The following is a 17,303-nucleotide window of genomic DNA, read 5'->3' as shown; positions in this document are numbered from 1 at the left end:
TCCATGTGCTGTTGATGAATGGATTTTTGCCTCTTGAGGTTGCCTGGTCTCTAACACAGTATATGTATATATAAGTCACTAATGGTGGCCTGCTGTTTCTGCTCTGAACCAATTTTCTGCATCATGTGCACTTATGAACAGCCAGACCTGCTGAATCACTGTTGACTACCAGTTTCTCTTGCATTGGTAGTTGTTTTGTTGGAATACACTTGTGGTGAGTTTTATCATGTTCCCTTCTTGCATGTTACATCATCAGCCTGCCTAGCTTTTGGGACATGCCTATGGCAGTATGCCTATGGCAGTATGCCTATGGCAGTATACTTGTAATAAACAAATCATAGGAATACATAGTTCATCCATGTCAAACGGCCTAGCCATTCCAAATGTCTTTCCTTAGTTAAGTGCTAGATCTCTCATAAGCTGTTCCAATGCTAGTAATACTTAACACTATAAACCATTCAACTTCCTCTGCTGCACTTATTATTATTGTTCAGTATTCACTGCCATACAGCAGGATTGACAACATGCATTGTCACTCGTGTCAACAGACAGGTGAGAACACAACTTCTAAAGCTCCAAAGTCTTGACCTTGTGCATCAATAATTTCCACATTATTCATCCTATCAGGTACCCAAGATGAGGGAGATACTTCACTGAGTTAATACCCCGTCACTCACAATGAGGCCATGCAGTGGATTTCCGATTTCATCAATCTCATTAAATTTATGTATAAAGTATATCAAAACAATTAGTGCAGTTTTGTATAATGTTTAATTAATATCGGTCTGCATTTCCACTTTTTCTTTGAACCTTTCAGCAGCAGCTATCTGATCAGCTGCCACGAGAGCTTTATATAGCTTTTCGTAGATAACTGGTTCAGGATCAGTCTGGTTTTTGAGCCAAGTTGACATCATCTCCTCAAACTTGGCCTTTGTAGCATTGTGCTCCTTCTCAATGTTATCTACATTCACTCCCAAATAGATACCAACGTCACGCCAGTCACAAGCTATCTGTTCAACGACAGTTGTTAGTAGGTATTTTTGACTAAATTCTTGTCCTCCTTGTATCTCTGTGTAGAGTAACACAATACACTTGAGTGTAGTGTATACAGGCACTCACCAGTTTTTAGTTGCTCAGCATAGTAGTTATTGTCAGCTTTGTGTATTGCAGTTATTAACTGTTTCGCTGCTTGTGGAGATGGAAGTTTATACTGTTTAGACCATTTCTTCAACATCTCCCTACAACAAGTCTCCACAGCTTTCTCATCATGATTACTGCTGATGGTGTCCAATTGATTAGCAGTAAAGTCCAACTGAAAGCCCAAATCTTCCCATTCTGCCATCACATCATCTGGGAGTAGTTCTTGTTGCTTCATTTTCATAACTAATAATAATAATCACCAAGTACGTATGAGCACAGGGGAGTGCAGTATACACAGTATGTAATGGTGAGTAAGAGTGACCTATAGCTAAGTGTGTAGTCTGACGTCCTATTGACCATCTATAACTACTGGTTATGAAGTGTGTAAAACACTATGTGTACATACAGTTAAAGGACATGTACAACTACTATGTTATAATATGCTCACACAAAGTTCCCTGTTGTACAGCCGCAGTCTGAGTGGTGTCCACAGCTACAACATAATCATATTATATGATGTTATATAACACACAATCCAATCCTCGTGCATGATAATTATGATCCAATGCTAATAACAAAAACTAAACAAGTTATCAAATGATTATGTATATTCATGGACGTTCTAAACTAAAATTATTAATCACACACAATATCATTTAAACAGTGTTTAGTTATCACTAAAATTAATGCTAGCACAAAGAAAAAAATTCCATCTTTCATAAACACCAAACCAAGCACTTCTATTCTATAGTATAAAGCCCACCAGTGAGTGTAACTTGGAAGATAAATATGGTGTGGCTGAGAGACTATACGCTATAGAATAGAAGTGCTTGGTTGGGTGTTTATATGAAAGATGGAATTTTTTTTTGTGCTAGCATTAATTTTAGTGACAACTAAACACTGCTAAAATGATATTGTGTGTGATTAACTATACCACAAGATGAAAGCATGCAGATAGGATCAAGATCACATCCGAGTATTATATTTTAGTATACACTTCATTCTGGAGTTGTTACAATATTTAGTAAAAGTAATAGTTAGCTATGGTGGATAGTAAGAAGGAGCATGTGGGGTCATGTATGTTATCTGTGCTGGTATTTATCCTTTATCGATGATGAATAATACAACTATTTGTAAAGATTTATATACACTCAATTAAGGTATCAATAACTTACACTCTTGTTGCTGCCTTTGATGAGCCATACTGCCTATAATGAATAACACATCACATTACAGGTTCTATAACACAGATGCAGTGCCACATGGATGTAGGACTGGGGAAGTTCATTGTTTGTATATAACTATTTACGCTGCAGCTATCATGTACACTCAGTGGTTACATAGTTACTTTAAATAAATCAGCTATAGATAGCTAAATACATAATGGCACATGTACGATTATAGTTAGGAGTGACTTGTCCCACTTAGGTCCCCACTGAGGAGCTTATAAGCTTACAATAATAATACAAGTCTGCTGGTTACATATCAAATTCCTTTGCTCTGTGCAAACCTTACAGTGTCAAGCTATGATAGACTAGCTATGACCCAGATCATGATTGGTAGGTCAGATGGGTCTAACTAATGCTAGCTGGAAAACCTCCAACTTTTCCACACTAGATTTTGCAGTGGCAGCTAGATATGATTTTGTACTTTGACCCAACCCATAAAGGAATTTGCATGGGTGGATTCTCCTAGATGTAGACTGTCAGAGAAACATTATAGGGCATGATTTTTTGAGGGCAAAAAAACGTATGCACTTTTTTGCTAGGAAAATTTTGAAGTACTAATTCAAAGGAATTGTATATACTGGAATATAGAGTAATGTTATAACAAAGTAAATTACTAGGTAGAAGTACACAACATACTTGTGCTGTGGCAAGTTCTTCTACTTAGGAATGTTTTTGCAATAGAACACTCAATATTATACTTTTGCCTTCACTTTCCCCATGACATCAAAGCCATAACAATTTTTGCAAGGCCACACTCAAGATTGCACATGCTGAGCTGCATTTCAGCTAGATTTACCCACCAAGTATTTAATCCACATGCCTGTATAGCTATACCACTACTATAGCTAGTTACAATTAATTCATATTGTATAAGTGTAACACATCATCATGACAGCATGTGATATTAGCTACACATAGTCTATTCAATAAGCCACAAAGTCCCCAACACTTTTCTCAGAAGCCAGGCTGTCTATGAAATATACATGAGTTCTGAACAACATATTATAGATACTCAGTGGCGGATCCGGGGGGGAGGGGCACAGGGGGCACGTGCCCCCCCCCCCCATCTCCTTCAATAAAAATTGCATACAAGATCGAGATACTCTAATAGAGTAGTCACTCTAATAAAGCAGTCACACTGTTCACGAGGCAGTGTAGGTTAACTATGAAGCTATGAATAAGGATTTCAATAAGGATCTTTATATACTTTATAGTAAATACATTTGGTAAAGGGCAGCCATTGTTGCTGTGACCCTTTTTTTTTTAAGTCTTCAACTTTTCAGCAAAGTGCAACCCCTTTCCAAACTCTGGATCCGCCCCTGATACTCATAGCCACATATGTAAAAAAAGCTATTAGCTAATTGTCTTACAATGCATGCAGTCTGGCTCAGCTGTGTGTGACTGTTTTATTAGAGTATTTGACTGTTAAGAGTATCTTGATCTTACAAAGTAAAAGAGCTGAGAATCCTAACTGCACACATCCACTATTTCTACATGTGCTAGCAAAAAATGATGAGTATATACCACATGTAATTTTAACCACAATGTGATCTGCCCACCCTGCAGAACAGAAGAAATATATTCATGATTTATTTACATGATATGCCAAGTGATTGCCTAACCTCTGTTCACCTCCACCTATCAATGTCATGCTCCACCTCCCGGTACAGTGGGGCTTTGTTGTACTAGGGCTGAGAAGCTTGTCAAAACCCTATGTCCCCACCTCGAAAGAGGGGTTCAATAGTATATTTGATTTACCTATTAAAATGATTTTGTGGGGGTAATTAGCTACACCCCATCTGTGGCTGTGTTTGCCCGAGGACTCACTCATCTTACTTTAATATATATACCGGCATGTATTACATTTTATTTATCACTAATAATGTTGACTTTCTCCTTGGTTCAGCAAACTTCAAATACCCCAGGGGTGGGGCAAAATGTAGATGTCAAATTCCCAGTAGGTGTATGGGGACTCCCCGGGGGTGGGGCTTTAGATTGATAGGTACATTACAATACTAGTGTGGATAGTTTTTACTCTTCGCTGATTAAACTATACATGGATCATTATATTACGGCCTCGCCACCGGAAGGCTGGTCTTTAATATTACCACATAGTTTCATAACTACCTGTGCCCGTCAGTTACAATCGCTCGCCTATACGCCTAGTCCCATCCCCAGACTACCCAAGTCCATACTAGACTCCTTACTGACTGTAACGTAGATAGCTTATACTGAGCTATATAGTTTTACGTACCTGATATGATCTGTTGCCGAATGCCGGACTAATAACAAATAATTAGCGTCACGTAATCGTCCCTTTTAATGTAAAGGGGCGCGCGCCACAATGATTGATTGTGGGATAGGAATTTACAACACACCATACTGTTATTATAGATATACACAGACTAGTAATTCACATGCAACATATAATGGGGTTATACATGTTTCAACTGTGACAAGTCACTCTTCAGTAATGCATGCTTTAGGTCACAAGCAAAAGCAATGTAACCAGCCTCTTTGAGAGCGTCACAAACATCTGCCCATGTCGCTATAACCTGTCGTCGTAGCCAGCGGCTAAATACTTCAAGGCAACAAGCAGACGCTGGATCTGTCACTTGTTGAATGTTCTGTATCTCATGATTAGGCATTCCAAGTTCCAAAGCAACAGTTCTCCACAAATATGCTATTTTAGGTGTGATATACGCTTCTAGTGTTGAGTGACATACTACTTCATTGCACTTACTGCCCAATACTACAACAAAACACATTTAATAAAACAGTATTTTACATGTAAACATTTTGTAGCTACCTTCAGAGACTTCATTAGCAATTCCAGCTTTATCTAGTGAGCACAAAGCCTTGATGATATCATCATAACTGGCATTAGGATATTTACTAGTCCACCAGTACCACATCTTGTTACACATTTCCCCAGGGCTACAAGGTGTCCTGTTATTTTGTGCAATAGACTCTAGTTCTGGTCCATCAAACAGTAGAGCCAGTCCTACATCCCTCCATCGAGGACACACTTTTGGCACAACATAAAAGTTTAGCTGATGCAGTTTGCATTGCTCCGACAGTTGTGTTCCCTGTAGTAATATTTCACACACCATGTCATCTAGTATGTTCGGACTCCATTATTGTGTAACACTTGCACGTCATGGGATTTTTACGGGGAAAGTCCCGACAGTGACAAAACCATAGATATGCATGCTGTAGCATGGATACCTACATAGTTATTCTTTACCTCATTACTTTGAAGAGATGATACCCTAAATGACATACAGGTCGTCCAAGGGCGTTCCACAGCAAATTTGAAAATACGCGCATGTGCGAGCCGCAAAGTGAGATCTAGCGGTTCCGGCTGAAAATGATCTATAGCAAGAAATCTGGTGATTGCAGTCACCTAAAGACTCTCTTATGTTTCTTTACTGTTGCCATAGCCTGAAAATGATAAAGAAAAAGTTGACCATGCAGTGAACTGGGTCTCGGTTGAGCAAGAATGCATGAAACCATAAGCATAAATAGCCATGATGTGACCTGTTTGCAGCAATGAAGAAACTAAACTCGAGTTTTACATAAAAGTCTGAGAACGAATTTAGCTTGCCATAGCTGCAATTAGTCTGGCGCCGCCCGCCCCTTCGCATAAAGTAAGGGTCTGGTGAAATACAAATACTAAATCATTTCTAGCGCCCAGATTCGGCGCTAGCCAATTAGTGCATGCCAATGACGTTCACACAGAAATCGCCTTGGCAACACAATGCTTTTGTTCGAATTGAAGTGCAATCATCTGACGTAACAAGCAATACGTGCACTGTCTAATTGAATTCCTTTTGAAATGATTAGGTATTTGTATTTCACCACACCCTTACTTTTTGCGAAGGGGCGGGTGACGCCAGACTAAGCTGCAATATGTCCAGCGGCTAGCTAAGTACATAGATAGTACACTTATGCACTTGTCAATTTCATGCCCCACCCCCGGGCGTCCCCACACTCCAGATGGGGATTTGACATTGCTTCTTGTCCCCACCCCTGGGGCGATTGACAACTGTTCAATTCACTGACCGATTTTCGGTAGTTGCATTTCTAAACAATAAAATCACACTTGCTATAATTTTACTAGCTACAGGGCAGGTTTATTATTAGACGCATGCAGGAAATATGCGCTTAGTCATCCTTGAGGTGTTGTCAAATCCCCTACACTATGGGGGTGGGGACATAGTGGGAGATTTGACAGCCGATTTTACCCCAGTAGTAGGAATCTGACACCACGATTTGTCAAATCCCCTGTATCCCCCCCCCCCCCCCGGGTGAGGGGCATGAAATTGACAAGCGCATTATATTGTACGGACCAATTACTTTTGTTTTGATGTGACGTCATTCACACATCTGAACAAAAGCACTCACGTGATTATGTGGGTTGGGCTGCAGGTATACAAATAAGTTCCTCTGCACGCGAAAATAATCATCATTTTGTTCTACGCGTTAGTGTTAACTCCTGAAAGATTCTGACAAGTGATTGAACATCATCAAAGCAGTTTGTTTGCAGACAGGTGAGTGGGAGAGTGTGTACGCGTGCGCGTATCTGCACATATACGGCTTCAAGACACCGTAACAGTTTCATTATCATGTTCAGTAGCATTAATATTGGGCCTAATCTTGTGACTATTGGCTTCTCAAGCGAATGCCTAGACTGCATGTTGCATGATGGCAGTTCAAGTCACCCCAGGGTCTGGGATTTGTTTTCTGCATTTAGTAGGCTTTGACATGATGCATGATTTGACTCACTGTATTCACAGGCTTTAAGTAGCTTTTTCACAGGTCACTACAGTAGGATATGTGATAATTATTTGCATGACTTGTCATGGGTATACTTTTAAACTAAAATATAGAGTGATTCTTTTATCTGCAGACTTTTGACTAGCAGTCATCATGAAATATTTCATTACGTTAACGTTTGTGGCTCTACTGAGTCAAACAGTGCACAGTGCACCAGTAGTAGCAGAGAAGTCAGTAGATGAAGTTGACTCTTGGCTAAATGAAATGGAGCAAGCTCTTGACAAGGAAGCACCTGCTGAAATGCAAGAGTTTTCAGAAGAGCAAGCTTTTATGGGAGGGCCAGCAGTTGACAGAAATGGTCGACCGGTAAACAGGGAGGGCCCTGTTGACTTGGATGAAAATGTTGAATGGTGGGGGGAGGAGCAAGTTAACAACCAGGAAACTGAAACTGATACAGAAATAGGAAATGTAAACAATGCACCATTTCGGTATGAATCTGACAATGACGACTTTCAAAATGCTAACCCCATGGAGTACTCTGAAGAATCACAAGTAAATGAAATGTCTATGGAAGACCCAGCATTGTTCCAACAACTGGATGAAAACAAACAAGCTTGGGAGGAATCACCTGAAGGGAGAGAACAAGAGTTTTGGGAGGAGAATAACAATGAATATGGCAACCAGCAGCAAGCTGCAGATGAACTAGAATATTATGAGAGGCAACAAGGGGCTGCTGACATGGAATACAAAGCCAATGAAATGGAAGAACCTGCTAATAAATTTTTTGATGAACCAGTTGCAAATCGTATGGAAGAGCCAGAAGAAAAGCCATGGGATGAGCCAGAAGGCGGAGCATGGGACAAGGCTGATGACAAGCCATGGGCTAAGCCATGGAACGAACCTGATGACAAACCATGGGATGAAGATGATGCCAAGCCATGGGCCAGGCCTGGTGATCAACCTTTGGATGAGCCAGACAACCAGCCAATGAAAGATCCTGCAAAAACTGAAGAGAACTGGGAAGATGAAGCAGAGAGACAAGGTCAAGAATGGGAGAGTCAGCCATGGAATGAACCAGCAAAGACTGATGAGACATGGGAAGAAGGATGGCAAGCAGAGAGGCCAGGTCAGGAATGGGATGAACCAGAGAGTCAGCCATGGAATGGAGCAGAGAGTCAGTCATGGAATGAACCAGCAAAGACTGATGAGACTTGGGAAGAAGGATGGCAAGCAGAAAAGCAAGGTCAGGAATGGAATGAACCAGCAAACAATGATGAGACTTGGGAAGACAAAGGAGAGGGACAAGATCAGCTGTGGAATGAACCAGAAGATCGCTCATGGAATGAGCCTGCAAATGTTGATGACCGCTTGGAGGAAGGATGGCAAGCAGAGAGGCAAGGTCAACCATGGGAGGAACCAGCCAGAACTGAAAATACTTGGGAAGATGAAAGAGGATGGCAAGATGACTTTGAAGGAGAGAGGCAAGATCATGAAATGTCTCCTGATGGTAATATGCAAGAAGAAAATGCCCCTGTAGAATCTTGGAATGAGCCAAATGAGCAGGATTTTGAAGACTTGCCTTTTGATGATGATTTTGATAATGCAGCAGTGCAATCTGATGAGTACGCAGAACCCATAGATGACAGGCTTCGTGGACAAACAGACGAAGGAGAATTTCAAACTTCAGATAACTTCAATGACATAGATGTAGCAGAAGAAATGTCTATCAATCTGGACAATGCTTTAGAAGACTCTGATGAATTTGGCTATGACATGGCTAAAGTACCAGATGATTTTAAACCAGAGGATAAACCTGATGATAAGGATAAGGCAACAAAAAAACCAGAAGATAAAGGTAAGTGTTTTATGGGGTGGAAATATATAAAGTTTACAAAGTAAGAAACTAGCCTATAACAAGTGCATTATCACCATACAGTATAGTAAGCTACTTGTACTGGGATAAGAAATAACATGATACACTAACAGATTGATGTTTAAGCCAAACAAACATCTTACAGTTGTACATGCACACACAGTGTACCCATTGAACAATGTATAATACTGGATGAATGGTCTTATTGGATTCGCCTGCACATGCAAACACAACATTGATGTATAGATTTTTGTTCAATTCACAGATGAGTGCATTCGATTCTTGTACATCATGGCATTCACATCTGGCTACAGACATGCTGGGGCTGATTCATTACATCGAGTGGAGATTAAGATTAACGGAACAGCTTACAGGGCAGTACTACCTGACCTCCCAAGAAATGACTACCTGTCCCACAAGGGAGACATGTGGAAGATGGGCCTGAAGTATCACTTCAAAGTTGACGGATGTGTTAAACCAGAAGATGTGGAATACATTACTATTGTAGAGGGCAGCAATGATGGCTGGAATATTGATTCCATTGTCACCTACTTTGTCTATAGCAGAGACTACTCCCAACCAGCCACTGTTGATCTTGATGTATTCCGTTGGGTAGATGGTAATTCAAAAGACTATCATAAGCGTTTTGAGCTCACAAAAGTGTACTGAGCTAGTTTTCTTACTGCATGCATGCATTAGGAATTTATATTGCTGAACATTAGTCATGTCTGTAATATCTTTTGTACTTGAGCTATATAGTTATGGTATTACTATGTGATATACAGTGTGAGGCAATTGTTCAGATGTGGCTTGAGTATTTGTTAAGGTGTTTAGAATAACATTTGTTTAAGATGCAGAAACGTTACAACAACACTGCCAGCTCCTCAAAGTCAACAGACCTTGTTTAGTTTTTCCTCAAAGTACACACCACATTGCCACACCAATAACATGTAAGTAGTGTGTAATGATATTCTCATGGGAACAAGTTGTCATTATTGTTCACCACAAATATGTGTACAGTAAGGAGATGATAATTGGACTACAATAATATATGTAAATAATACCAAAAATCTGCATGTGTACATTCTAATGTGCCATTAATCTATACACAAAAGGCTAAACTACATAGTGATCGAAAACTAAACAAATGTTTGTAAACTTAGTAAAATTTACACTCAGTGTCAACAAAACACCAGATTGTGGTGTTTATGGGAAAACACAAAATCTCAAAACTGCATATGATATATCGTCACTAACACTTCATCATGTCCAACTGAAGTAGTTGCTTTGCTGTAGGTCTGCAGTGGACCTCAACCTGTGGACAAACATTCAGTTATCATAGTTGCCACATATCCATGTTGTTTCCTTGTCATAATTATTAATGTGGTTTTAGGCAGAGAATGAAACTCATAGGTAGAAGATCACAAGAAGCAGTGATTATCTTGCTTAAACGATTACTTCGTAAAATTTCTACATGTGCGTTATTAGGTGATGTGCACATACATACGGCTAGTACTCCATTTTACAAAACTTTTGCTGGACACACTATGCACCACACACACACACACACACACACACACACACACACACATGCATATACACACACCACTAGATACACTGCATTAAACTAGTAGTTTTGTTTATTCCTTTACATACTGTTTTAAATTATTCAAATTAATTTGCTGCAAAACCCATACTAACACAAACTCCACTGGTAGTTAGCTACACTGATGCAGTTTAGTAGCTGTGTCACCACTGCTCTGTCTGCTCTAATCCTACAAACTTGTGGAAAGAGGTCTGTGCCTTGAAATCACCAAGATGGAGTGGAAATGAATGAGAAGATTCTGTATTAGTAATTAAGTGATTTTCAACAAATCTCACAGTGAGGTACTTGGTATAGACAACATGATTATTGTACTTTGTCTTCTTTCACTTTTCTATACTATATAGTTACCACCACAATACACTGTATGTGAACAATCCTGAATCAACAACACAACTAAAAACTACATATCTCAAATAGCATAGACACTGAAACAGTATACAAAAGAACTATTTTTATACAACAGCAATGGCAGAAATACCACATGTCCTAGACAATCAGTAAAACCAATGTTAAGAAAATGGCTCTTTCGTCAATTGTTCTCATGCTGATTCCTACTGAAAACCTTTATCCAAACCTACTCTGCACATGTACACATACATACACATTACAATACTTCAATTTAAAACTTTTCAGTAATTCCACAGTTAGTAGGGTTGTAAATTTCTAACATTGGGATGTGCATGTTAATTGTGAGCTTAACATATCACCATAGTGATCTGCAATTTCCCTACCTGCAGACATTTGCGTACAAGGTCAACCAACTCTGGTACATCACTGTAATATTTCTGTAGCTCTTTCACCTATACAATACACTGATCAGATGATACGAGGTCACCAACACACCTTGATGATCTTATTGTACAGTTCCTCACTGTAAGGTTCATCTTGAGCTGACAGCAATAATGCTGCCTCCTATAATGTTATACTAACAAATTGCTATTGTGATATAGTACAACACACCCCTCGCTGCTTCAGTGGACCAGCTTTACCAATTAACATGTTGAGAAGGAGACAACCAAATGACCAAATATCCACACCAGTTGTGTACAATACTTCATATGGTCCTGAGATCACCAGATGCATTGATACCTGATACAACATGTTACGTATATACACTAAAACATTAGAATACAAACAAACCTCAGGCGCTCGATATCCCATAGTTCCCAATGGCAACACACTGGCATATCGGATCATCTGGTGTGGTTCAATCCTCAGACCATATCCAGGTACGGTAGTAGAAGAGTCAAAGTCTCCCAATTTGACTGAGTACTTTTGAGGACAGGCACACATCAATGGTTTAGTACACTGACACCGCATCTTCAGTAAAATGTTACTAGCTGTGTAGTGCATGAGCTGGTGTTATTGACTAGGAACAGAATAGTGTACCTTTGACATCACGATGTACCAGTCCTTGGTTGTGCATGTAATCCAATGCCTTCAGTACTGACCTCAGCACATACTTCACATTCACCATCACCAACTCCCACAAGTTACGTTGTTCAACAAGTTGTAACTTGAGATGCTTCAGACAGCCATGTTCCTTAGTGGAGATCACACTTCTGAAGTCCATGTCCATTTTAGTCATGAAACAGAAGGCATAGAATTTGCCTCTATGTCTCTCGTGTTCTTCCCCCATAAGGACAGCATCAAGGTTGACAAGATTAACATGAGCAAGTTGAGAGTGTACCCTGATCTCACTTGGTCTGTACACAGTCTAATGGAGACACTCATTACTAGTCTATTATTATAATGTTCTAATTACCTTCTTCACCGCATACTCCTTGCCATTGTGGAATATTGAGAAGACAAATCCATTACCACCTTTGCCCAACTTTACTGCAGCAGCTTTTCTACTGGGTAGTGGGTATTTCTTGTCTCCTGTAAATCTTGTTGAGTCACTCTGTAATTGAATTAACAACTTGATTTCTAAATATACTTCATGAGGAAATATACTTACACTAAACACAACATATCCAGTTCTGTTTACATTAAGGGGAAAATGTCGTCGCTCAGTGACTGCACCATCTTTCTCAACTGCTAAATCAGCAACAGCAATTGCTGCCTGTGACCTCTGAGCTGCTGTAGTAACCTCTGAGCTGTTCAGTCTGTGGAAAAGTGTAAAATAAATATTTATGATGAATTAATTGTCTACCCAAACTACTTTACTAAATAAAATAAGTGCTTGGTCAGAGGAGGTTGGTCACGTGTCTTTGACAAACTGCATACTGCTCATGAATGTAACAAAAGGATTTCAAAACATCTAGACACAACATTCGATAGAGTGATCACAAAAACTAATATGTCACAGAGCTATGAAGCATGACCAACCACTTCTTGCTTGGCATAGATGCTTTCATATCACATTGTTGTAGTGGCTTATGAACTTAACTGCTTAAAGAAACCATTTGCTAACAATGTGGCTCATAAGTGCTTAAATTAGGTAGGGTTATAGCTTTTAGCTAAACACCATCTTAGAGCCCTACTATCAGGCCATCATTATTAAATTCCTTGTTTCCCATTATCACTTTAGGTAGCTGCACCAAATTTTAAAAATTTAACGAATTTTACAAATTTGCCACACCAATTACTCATAGTGCCTCGGATTAGCATCTTCATACCTAAACATCAAGAATTTGCCAAAGTTTGTTTCACCAAATGCAATTTAGCTTGCTATTTGCCAAAGTTTTGCTCTGCCAAAGTTTCCCTCTATACGGTAATAAATGACGGCCTTAAGTACTACAGTACTGCACATATTATGACAATAGAGGTTGTACATCACTAACTTATCAAGGTAATGATGGTGAAGAGTGAGTCTTGCTAGAAAGTGACCTGGCTTCATCTCAGTCCTGTCTTTCACAAAGTACTGGTCCATGTGAGGGTGTGCCAATAAATTAGGATCAAGTGGGAATTGCTTGTCTCCAATTACTATACAGCTCCTCTTGGGAAGTGTCTTAGTCTTCACGACACCAGCGGCGGGTGCTGTTGGTAGGTGCTGTGACTGCTGAGTATTGTGGTGAGGTTTTGTTGGCTTGTGACTTCGCTCTTCAATCTCATGTTGTAGGAAGGTAGTTTTAACGTTTGCCCTTTGTTTCACTTCTTCATAACTAACTGGAACATCTTCTTCAAACTTTGTATCATACAAGTAATCGTAATGAGGACCTGGAACAGGTAAGTGCTCTAGTTGTCTTGGCTGTTCACTGATAAGTTGTGCATCAAAACCAATTGTTCCACCAACATGGGCAAATGCCGCAGCACCAATACTAACCGCAGCATCTTGAAGACGGCCATCTTTTTCTACATATGTATCATGCTGTGCAAGATCCTTCTCTACATGTGTGTCATCTCTCACAGTTGTTTTCCTTAGAGAATGTGGAAGAGAAGCCTGGACCACTGATTTACCATCAGGCACCACATCAGACGGCAACTGAGCATTAATTGATGGTGCTTGTATTGATTTGGGTTGTCCTCCATCTCTGTCAGCTGTAGTACCTTCAAATTGAGCTGGCTGGTCAGTGTGGCTTGGTTGAGGTTTGTTAGTGTCCCCTATTGGTCTGAGTACATCATTGAGGGTATGGTGAGGTGGTTGATAAAAAGTGTGGCCTCTGGGTATGGCCAATTCACTTCTGTGATCATCATATTCCTGTGGAGGACAACTCTGTGGAAATTTTAAAAACACATTGTTGATAAAATTCTTAATACTTTCAGTGTAAATACTTTTACTTAGTGTAGCTTGATTGTTTTGATTAGTAAAATCTTCATCATCACCATCGTCAGCATTGTCTACATCATCAAAGACATCATCACTATCACTATTATCATTATTATCCAGAGCACAGGCCTCCATTGCATGATAAGGCCATAATTGTTCTACTTTATCAGATGAGTTGGTGTTGGGGCAATGGTAGGAGATAGTGATGTGGTCCTTCATCTCATCATGACATGACTCCGTAACTGGTACACTCTCTTGTACACTTGACTCCTCGTAACATGCTAGTGAGGGGCTATTCTCCAATGAATCAGTGACTTCTTCTTCGACTATCCCACTAGGCCCAGGACCGGGCTTATCATCACTGCACTCTTCGGCAATTCCATACACCTCTGGTATATCAGCATGGTTGATAGGATGTTCTGAGATAAACCATATGTCAGTAGACACCTTTGGCTCATATTTCTCAAAAGAGTGGGAGGAATTCCTCCAGACTGCACTAGTATGAGGGAACTGGTGATCATCAACTTCCTCTACACAATCTGCCAACTCTACATCATCTTCACATCCAACACCACCTGCAATGTCAGCAGCTGATGGTGACTTCTCTGATGTAAAAGGAGAACTTGTATTTTGATGATACAAAGTGAATTTGAAAATCTCTTTTCCTGCTACTAAACAAGCACGACTATTGTTGTAACATTGTTGTGGTACAGTCCAATCTTGTTGTACATTTGTGAGTAGCGTAGCAGGTTTGCTAGCGGTGATGCTTCGACAGGGAGAAATGGCACGTAATTGACCACAAGCCATAGTCAATATATCATTGGAAATACTAACTATTTTGTCACATATTACATCTACTATGTACCTTGGTGAGCACCACAATATATTCACTGCCTTCGTCACCGATGACACTGATGGTAAACTGTTCACTGCTTGATAAAAGTTTAAAATCAAACTATTCATGAATGACCTATTGATCAAATGTTTAGTACTATTATTAACTTTCTGATGAAGAGAAATACTTGCACTATCCACTAGATGCCAGTGACTTACTATACAGTTACCCTTACAAGTGAAGGAACATGTAGATGAACCATCACCATGATCACACACATTTGCAAAATGCATAGAAAGCCACTGGAATATGTCGTATTTGCTCAATACTGGTGTCATTATGGAAGGCATTTGGGCCACATGATAAAAGGTACACAACATGATAGCACAGATTAGTAAAATGGTGAGTAGCTGTAAGATAGAAGGTGACATGCTGCTTTTCTTTACAATACGTGACATCATCCCTGGACCACTAGTAACTAAGTGATGATCACTGGTAATGAAAGTGTATGGTATTATGCCATTAGAATGATCATCAGTAGTTTTGCAGTGTTCAAACTTTGCTATATCACTCATATCTGCTGTTGATGATTTCTTAAGACGATGAGATAAGTGTCCACTGTCTTGCTCAAGGTCATACAATCTTTTAAACATCCCATGATTATCGGTAGGCAGATAGTGAACAAACTCTAATGCCAGACAAGGAATACTGAAATACATAAAATCTCTGTACACCTTCTTCTTCATGCTCTTGAGAAAACATTGCTTTGCTAATGTTTCATGTGCTGATGTAAACCTTTGAAAATTTGTTTTGGTAGTGACAAGGAAATGGTGGCAATGATCATAATCAGTAACAAGTGCTGTAGCAGCTATTACAGCACAGCAAACAAGTTTAAACTTGAATTTGTCTCTGTTAAACTTCTGAAAGTCATGAGTGGCATCGTCAAGATAATGATGTAAATAAAAGTTTGATAAATTTGTTGCACTATGAAATATTACATCAAAATTAGGACAACCAGAATCATCACTATTGTCATCATCAAGATCCATGGCTGATAACTGAACCCCATTTGTAATCGAGTAAAATGAAATAAAATAAAATAAAAGAGCTTTAGATTTGTCCTTCTGATTATCAGGAGTGATATTGTCAAGGTGATAATGAAATTTAAAACTTGAAAAATTTCTTGACTCATGAAATACCACATCAAAATAGGGACATCTAAGATCATGGCTTAGTGTCACATCATTATCACCAAGATCAATGGCTAAATACCAGACAACTGAACACAATGAAAGGAAATATACTAAGACAGTTTTTACGTCACAATGTTTATAGTGCTGCTTGCAATTCAACAGCTCCTAAAGCACAACACACTACAACCAATAGCTACAAGCTGATCACTATACCTTAAGTCTAAGGCACACATCACTAACTGATCCACACACACCTGCACACACATTAGTTATTAAACTAGCACAGAGTGAGACTATACTTACCTGGTTCATCAACTTCACATGATATGTCATCTCCACCTTCATTAGCCAGTAACCATAATAAAGTAGCAACTGGTTTAGTACCACATAAGTAGGTCAAGAATGGCTATACACAAAAAAACAGTGAAGCAAAATCAATAGAAAATCATGGTATTAATTCTCCAAATAGTTAAACTGCAGAAAAAAAGCACCTTTTGAATAAAAAAAGGTATCAGCAGCTGTAACTCCTTACAAACTGGCTGTATAAAACTGTTTGCTCAATGGGTACAGTACATACAAACATAAATACAAACAATCACACATTTTAAAGACATTAACCACAACCGCATAGTTTAAAATTGGTAGATACAGCCAAAAATGTGTGAAATTTATATACTTTCTTATTTATCTGTCTGTGCTGAAGACTTTTAAAAGTTAAGGACTTCTATCACACTAGTGAAACTTACCGTAGTGATAAAATCTTGTCGGGAAGATTTGTCTAAATTAACAAAATAAACACACAAGTACCATAGTGCAAGATGAGGATAAAACGTATTGTAAGCAGCGATGACAATGAACATAAGGCTATTGGCTGAATCCTTAACTTCTACCTGAACATAATGTGGTTTTGTAATATGACAATGCGGTCATGATAAA

General features: G+C 39.2%; 3 protein-coding genes across 4 annotated transcripts in view; 1 reads left to right on the top strand and 2 right to left on the bottom strand.

The window, feature by feature from the left end:
- Positions 1-703: 703 nt before the first annotated feature.
- Positions 704-10,333, bottom strand: LOC136260945 (uncharacterized). 2 transcript variants are annotated; one of them, XM_066054864.1, is made up of 7 exons: positions 5,617-5,726; positions 5,179-5,458; positions 4,624-5,121; positions 2,316-2,348; positions 1,589-1,633; positions 1,120-1,383; positions 704-1,069 (listed from the first exon to the last, which is right to left on the bottom strand). In XM_066054864.1, the coding sequence occupies exons 4-7, from the start codon at positions 2,341-2,343 to the stop codon at positions 771-773; spliced, it is 636 nt and encodes a 211-aa protein (XP_065910936.1). In that variant the 5' UTR covers positions 2,344-2,348; positions 4,624-5,121; positions 5,179-5,458; positions 5,617-5,726; the 3' UTR covers positions 704-770. The 2 variants fall into 2 exon arrangements, with proteins under 2 accessions (XP_065910936.1, XP_065910937.1); XM_066054865.1 differs by lacking the exons at positions 4,624-5,121; positions 5,179-5,458; positions 5,617-5,726 and adding an exon at positions 10,195-10,333.
- Positions 6,763-9,799, top strand: LOC136260941 (aspartic and glutamic acid-rich protein-like). Its single transcript, XM_066054860.1, has 3 exons — positions 6,763-6,922; positions 7,282-9,003; positions 9,287-9,799. The coding sequence occupies exons 2-3, from the start codon at positions 7,302-7,304 to the stop codon at positions 9,688-9,690; spliced, it is 2,106 nt and encodes a 701-aa protein (XP_065910932.1). The 5' UTR covers positions 6,763-6,922; positions 7,282-7,301; the 3' UTR covers positions 9,691-9,799.
- LOC136260938 (uncharacterized) overlaps positions 9,992-17,303 on the bottom strand; it is a 28,450-nt gene continuing 21,138 nt past the window's right edge. Inside the window, exons 7-18 of the mRNA XM_066054850.1 lie at positions 17,114-17,145; positions 16,671-16,773; positions 16,581-16,621; positions 13,414-16,532; positions 12,588-12,735; positions 12,393-12,530; positions 12,017-12,344; positions 11,768-11,967; positions 11,588-11,716; positions 11,471-11,539; positions 11,359-11,427; positions 9,992-10,336 (exon numbers count right to left, since the gene is read on the bottom strand). Of these exons, the coding sequence (XP_065910922.1) occupies positions 10,274-10,336; positions 11,359-11,427; positions 11,471-11,539; positions 11,588-11,716; positions 11,768-11,967; positions 12,017-12,344; positions 12,393-12,530; positions 12,588-12,735; positions 13,414-16,532; positions 16,581-16,621; positions 16,671-16,773; positions 17,114-17,145 (4,439 nt within the window). The 3' untranslated portion in view covers positions 9,992-10,273. The remainder of the gene's footprint in view (positions 10,337-11,358; positions 11,428-11,470; positions 11,540-11,587; positions 11,717-11,767; positions 11,968-12,016; positions 12,345-12,392; positions 12,531-12,587; positions 12,736-13,413; positions 16,533-16,580; positions 16,622-16,670; positions 16,774-17,113; positions 17,146-17,303) is intronic.

Source organism: Dysidea avara, chromosome 7, assembly GCF_963678975.1.
Source record: "Dysidea avara chromosome 7, odDysAvar1.4, whole genome shotgun sequence".
Classification (NCBI taxonomy): domain Eukaryota; kingdom Metazoa; phylum Porifera; class Demospongiae; order Dictyoceratida; family Dysideidae; genus Dysidea; species Dysidea avara.
Note: the sequence above shows the minus strand (reverse complement) of the source record. Positions and strands in the feature narration are given on the sequence as shown.